The sequence below is a fragment of the Cydia amplana genome, chromosome 16 (assembly GCF_948474715.1).
Source record: "Cydia amplana chromosome 16, ilCydAmpl1.1, whole genome shotgun sequence".
In the NCBI taxonomy this organism is placed as follows: Eukaryota; Metazoa; Arthropoda; class Insecta; order Lepidoptera; family Tortricidae; genus Cydia; species Cydia amplana.
The window spans coordinates 2,943,505-2,950,004 of NC_086084.1; the positions used below are offsets into that span (position 1 = coordinate 2,943,505).

Genomic DNA, 6,500 nt, shown 5'->3' on the forward strand with positions numbered 1-6,500 from the left:
ATGCAAGAATTGCTCGTTTAAATTATAGAATATCTGGGTGACCGAGCTTCGCTCGGAAAACATATAAAATCTCAAAAATTAGCGTTTTGTCAGAGATAAGACCTAGCTAGATCGATTTTTCGCCCCCAAAAACCCCCATATACCAAATTTCATCGAAATCGTTAGAGCCGTTTCCGAGATCGCCGAAATATATATATATACATACATACATATATTTATTTATTTATTTATATATACATATATAAATAAATAAATAAATATGCAAGAATTGCTCGTTTAATGGTATTAGATAGATAGATAGGTAGGTTTTATTGTCGCTACAGTAAAAGCGTTTCCAATTTTCCATGGGATTTATTTATTACTACCTACATAAATAAAATAACGCACTGTTTCAAAACTTTCAACGTCTAATCTCTAAAAAGATGAATAAAATTGTTGTTAGATTAGTACCTATTTATTTTTGACTTACCCAGTATAGGACATCTTGTTATCAGCCGCAAACTATTACTTAGGGCTTTTGCAAACAAATCACAAAACTACGAATAATGGGAAAAGAACAGTCCAAAATATTTTCAAATGCGAATGATTAAAACGAAAACATAATAATTCCAACATCGAATAATTCACATCTCTCATTCAGCTGTCATTCGATTCGTTCACTGGCCGGCCGGCGACTTATTTGTCGCCCGTGCGCGCACTAGCATTTAAACCAATAGGGAAGGAGACAGTTGCGTCGCGGGCTTGTCTCCGAACCCGCGGACAAAAAAGTCGCCCGCGAGTCGCGTCGCTACGTGTGCGCACTTCCATACTAACCCATAGACTTGCAGTGAGAGACAAAATAGTCGCGGCGACAAAAGTTGCCCGTGCGCGCATACCCTTAGCTCCCATTCGCACGAGAGTTTTTCAACGCGCGTTAAAAATAAATGCTTTATCTATCTATCTATCTATCTAAAAAAGCGTTTGAATGACACAAATGGATATATGTGTATTTATTCACACGACAGCGGTGGCGCTTTTTATCAAGCGTTGTTGGATCAGTTGGATTTTCGACTTTAAGCCTTGGTCGTTAAATCGAATTTAGAGTGCGGACAGATTCAAGCGTTTTTTTAACGCGCGTTGAAAAAGCTCTCGTGCGAATGGGGGCTTAGACTTTAAGTATATTATATCTCTGAGCTCTGAGACGCAGCGTTGCCAGATGGTCACAAAAGTCACATTTTTCGTGACTTTTCGCCTTCTCGTGTGACATGTGCGTGACTTTTGATTTTGAGGCAATTTTTGTGACTTTTTAAGATAGACGATTTTTGGACAAGTTTATTTTTGCAATTCGTATAATTTAGGAACTCTAGAAATTTGACACTTGCACTGACCCTTGACGTTACATCAACAATCATGTTTATTATCAGTCATGGCAAAATGAGACTTGTTACCTTGACGTGACGGTGTTATATAGTTTGATAGTAGTAGTTTTTTTTAGTGTAATGATTCATTTCTTTTAGTCTGTATCTATACTACTCATTGTACTGCATCAGTCATTTTGAGATTTTTGAGCGCTCTAAAACCATTAATTTTATCCGGGGGTAAATTATTTACGCATATACTTTTTTATTTTCTTTTGATTAAAGATTCGCAGACAGGGAAATCGACTCCACACTTGCGTTCGCGCTTCCACACCGCGACAGTGTAAACTTTTAAAACTTTTTTTTCGCACTGACTGACTGTGACTCGTATCTTCTTAGTAGTTTGTGGACTGATGTGACTGGGTTAAGGTTGGTAGATTAAGGCGTGCCCAGACGAAGACAATCCCCCCCCCCCCCCACTCCGACCAAACTATCCGATCAAAACAGGACGCGCGGACGCAAACACCAATTTGGCCAGTTTCATCAATTTTAATTTTATGGTGATAAGTTGCTTGACTGTACATTTCTAATATTTCTAATAGATTTTTCTGTCATCTATAGGTAAAGAACTATTTTGTGTATTTTTTTCAAAATTTTAGACCCAATAGTTTCGGAGATAAAGGGGGGGGGAATGGTCATTTTTTGCCTATTTTCTTGAATAACTGCTAAACTATTTATCCTAAAATTATAAAAAATATATATTTGAAATTCTTACAATGAGCTCTTTCATTTGATATGTATCACGATATAGTTTGAAAAACTTTATTTTATAATTTTCTCATTTACCCCCCAAAAATGGCCTCCATATTTAAAATTCATTTATTTACGTTACACGTCCATTTTTGGGTCACAAATTTACATATGTGTGCCAAATTTCAACTTAATTGGTCCAGTAGTTTCGGAGAAAATAGGCTGTGACAGACGGACGGACAGACAGACAGACGCACGAGTGATCCTATTAGGGTTCCGTTTTTTCCTTTTGAGGTACGGAACCCTAAAAATGCCCCTAACCGCGAAAACTAGCGTCACAAATTGGTATTCTTGCGTCCGCACCCCATTGTATCGGTAGTATCGGTCATAATCGGCGGGCCAAATTGGCGTTTGCGTCCGCACGTCCCGACCCGATCGGACAATTCAATCACCGGCGAAATATTGTCCTCGTCTGGACAGGCCTATACTATAAAGCCATTTCAGTAAGTAGAAAAAAGCGTCAAATTTAAAAAATGTAGGCGCGACGGGACGGGTCTTCCCATAGAAAATTTTAATTTCGCGCCCTCTTCTACTGACAAAGTAATTTGACTGACTTTATAATAACTTATTATCGTAATTTTTTTTTTTCGTTTTCAACAAGAAAAAAATCAAGAAAAAAAGGAACTTACAATTCATGAAATCGATCACAAATAGCATTAAGTATAACGAAAAGTCATATAAGGTTAGTAGATTTTTTGTGAAATATATTATTTTCTGAATTTTTTCTAAACTAAATCGATTTACCAAACCATACTATAAAAATGTGACTTAAGCAGCAAAAACGTGACTTTTAGGGAAACGAAACGTAACTTATGACTTCTATGGATTCGAAAGACGTAAGCCGAAACGAAAGAGTTTCTCGGTTAGGACAAGTTGGTTCGTTCGAAATCATTTTCGTGCGGATGGCGCTCGATCGTTCGATTTTCACGGTAGCAGCCCAGCTCTGGCAACACTGCTGAGACGTTCTTTGCTGGTTGTTTCCTTCTATACTGTTCGAATTAAGCCCTTGCTACACGGTCGCCGACAAGCCCCTCAGACCGCGTGGCCTTGGTCTGGACGGACCGTGTAGACAGTTGTTTCCAACAAAATTTGACCAAAACTGACCAAGGTCAGACCAAGGTCAGACGGTTAGAAGGCTTGTCGGCGACCGTGTAGCAAGGGCTTTAAGCGTTTATTTTTGTTGTGATTGTTTAAATAAAATACTAACGTACGGTGTACTGCCGTGACACGATGCCTTTTGCCGGGTATGTAAAATAAAATAATTATATTGTAACCATGTCTTAACGTTGCACTTCTTGTAAAAATACACTTGCACAATCCAATAAAACAACTACCTAGTTATACATTAGTTATATTGTGCATAACATAATTTCAAGTCGCAAATTAGTTTTTGTGAAGCCAGTACATTTTTTTAAGTATTGCTTTTTTTCTAGAATAGGTACTCTTGTGTGGGTTGAGATAGCTTAGCATTAGCACCCATTGACGTATAATATCTAAGGACGGGCTAAACTGCCACTTCCTACGTTTTCAAAATCATGGCAAATAACTCAAAATACTTCCCTATTTTATTAGTATGGATATGGATCTGTATATGTAGTAGTTAAGGCCAAAAATAGTACATACTTAATAAGCATTATGCTACGCTAGGAAAAAAGCCATAGCATACCTTTTTAGAGATCATTTGCTTTTAAGTAGGGTTATTATGTTACCTGATATTATATGTACTATATGTATACCGTAAAATGTGCCTATTTTGCTTTAAAATTCTAAATATGGCGATTGAAAGTAGACTACACTACTCTATCACATTGTAACACTTAAATGAGGTTGTGACATCAATCTAATCACCTAGTGTAGTGGGGAGTAAAGTAGGCACATTTTACTCTAGTCATTAATCAGGTTTGAGTAATTTCATATTGAATTAATTAACCATACATTCATTGAAATAATATATCATAGTGCATGAACAATAATATGCCAGACAATAAAAACTTTTGAATTTACCGACAGTTTATGGACAACCGTAAGAAATGGAAGTTCATCCTTGAACCTGGTACATGCTATAACATTTCTAAAGGATTCTGAATATGTCTCTAAAGAAAACAAAATTAATAATATGGTCAAGATTCGGTTTAAATGGATTGCAAAAAAAGTGGAGGATTCAGATGACGGAGAAGTAAGTTATCTATTTTCAATAACCAAACATGAACTGGCTCATCACCTCAACCTCAAAGTAAATATAGTTAGTGAAACTTTAATGTATGCAAAGTTTGACATTGACACTACCAAATATTGGTCAGAGTGGGAACTAATGGGTTCTCATAACACATCAGTCGGTTCAAAAGGGCATAAGATGGGTACAACAAAATTCTTAATTTCTGCATATGAGCTAAAAATTGATACAATGTCTTCAAAATTATATACTGACACAGAATTTACTGACTTCTATCTTTCCACTGGTGAAGGTGAGCAGAAAGTGGCAGTGCACAGAGCATTTTTAATTGCTCATAGTGATGTGTTTAAAGGAATGCTGCGAGGGAAGTGGAAAGAGACAGACCAAGGTGAAATAAAGATACGGGGGGTCACTGTTGAAACACTTCAACAGTTAAAAGACTACATGTACATGGGCACTGTGCCTGAAGTTGGTATTCGCCCGCTCTTGCTGGTTGCCAGGACTTACATGATGGAAGATCTTGAAAAACACTGCATAAGGAAACTAGCTGAGAAAGTTACTCCCGAAGAGTTATTTTCGCTAATTGAATTTGCTTGTGATAACCAGATCCCTGAGCTACCTTTTGCACTACTACAGTTAACTCCAGACACTGTTGTCAGTGGAGCAACTAAAATAAAAAAGGCCATTTTGAAAAAAGGTGTTGAAAATACTGATAATCAAGAATAATGTGATAACTAAGTTTTTATATTAAACCTGTATGTGAAGTGAATGTGATCATCAACATTAACATTTGATTTTACTACCTAGAATAATAAGTTCCTACCTTAAAATTTTATGTTTATTTGTAAAGCATATGAATCTGCATTTATTTTTATTAAAACAACTTTCCCGATTCCGAACTGTTTGCAAATTACTTAATCGAATGTAAGCAAACAAAAGTAATTTTTTAGAAGGCTATTTTTGTAAGACAATTTAATTAACAATTAAACTTATTTCGAGAAAGTATTTGTTTTTTATTGTTTAACCCAGTTTTGCCGGATGAGGAAAGAAAATTAGAAATTTTGTTTTTTACTATTCCAGAAAAGTACCTACATATATAATTTTTGATGTATTTTTTTTGCTTGCATGTAAATAAATTCTATGTTGACGTGTAAAAGTGCCAGTGCAAATAAATGTAGAAGTTTGAAGTATATTATACGATCTTAGCATGATGTCTCATAAAAATCAAGACATCAGATTCCGTAATTGCGCCATCATAACACCTGGCATTTTCATTGCACCTTTGCACTATCATTCAAAAATCCCTTCATTGTGGCACAGAACCTAAGATAATAGAATATCTGACTAAAGTTTAATCATACTGTCTTTGTCTTACGCTAACAACAACACCAAAGGGATAAAAGTATAGTTATCTTTGTATAGTTAATATTCGGCCTGAAAATGGTCAATTTTGGTGAATTCAAACTTGAGGAAAATTATTCAAGAAATGAAACCAAATTATATCACAATAAAAAATTTAATATCTATATAACATAACATCGGACCATAACCGTTGAATGAAACGACTGTATATTATATTACATTATGTAAAATAATGGTTTGGCTATATGGCTTGCCAATTTCGATACCTGACGGCCATGAAAATAATACTATAATTTATTGTGAGTTAAAATAACGACTTATTTACAAGAGCACATTTTCATGACAAAACAATAAATAATGACGTGAAAATATCACTTCGAAGTGGAACAAAAATCGCCCCTATGTCAAAGCCGTAAGGTTGGGGATGTCTTGTCATTCAGATTACTTGCCGAGCACAGGCGAGTTTTAGGCGCATACGAAGTATACGAACTACGATTTCTACAAAGAGCTGGGGCCCCATTTCTCGAACGGTATAAGACTAATATTATTAGCCCACGAATTGTCAAGTCGTATGGGTTACCATGGCAACACGCTAATAATATTAGACTAATATCGTTCGACAAATGGGCCTCAGAACATTTGTTGCGCTTTATATCAGTATATCTAAGCTGTGCAACATTATAAACGTTATATTTCCATAGTATTTTGACCATTGTCAGACTCTTAGAGGCAAAAGAATTTGAGAAAACTTAAATATTTATTATATTCCATATTTTAAAAAGAATTAACACACCTGTCCTGCGAGTGGCTGCCATTCA

General features: G+C 35.7%; 1 protein-coding gene across 1 annotated transcript; it reads left to right on the forward strand.

Moving 5' to 3' along the window:
* The first annotated feature begins 4,551 nt into the window (after positions 1-4,551).
* Positions 4,552-5,046, forward strand: LOC134655329 (uncharacterized). The gene has a single exon (XM_063510780.1). It carries the CDS (start codon positions 4,552-4,554, stop codon positions 5,044-5,046), a length of 495 nt encoding a protein of 164 aa, XP_063366850.1.
* The last annotated feature ends 1,454 nt before the right edge of the window (positions 5,047-6,500 follow it).

What these genes read in the sequence shown, in the direction of transcription:
- LOC134655329 (XM_063510780.1), top strand. Translation starts at nt 4,552, where the DNA reads ATGTCTTCAAAATTATATACTGACACAGAATTTACTGACTTCTATCTT.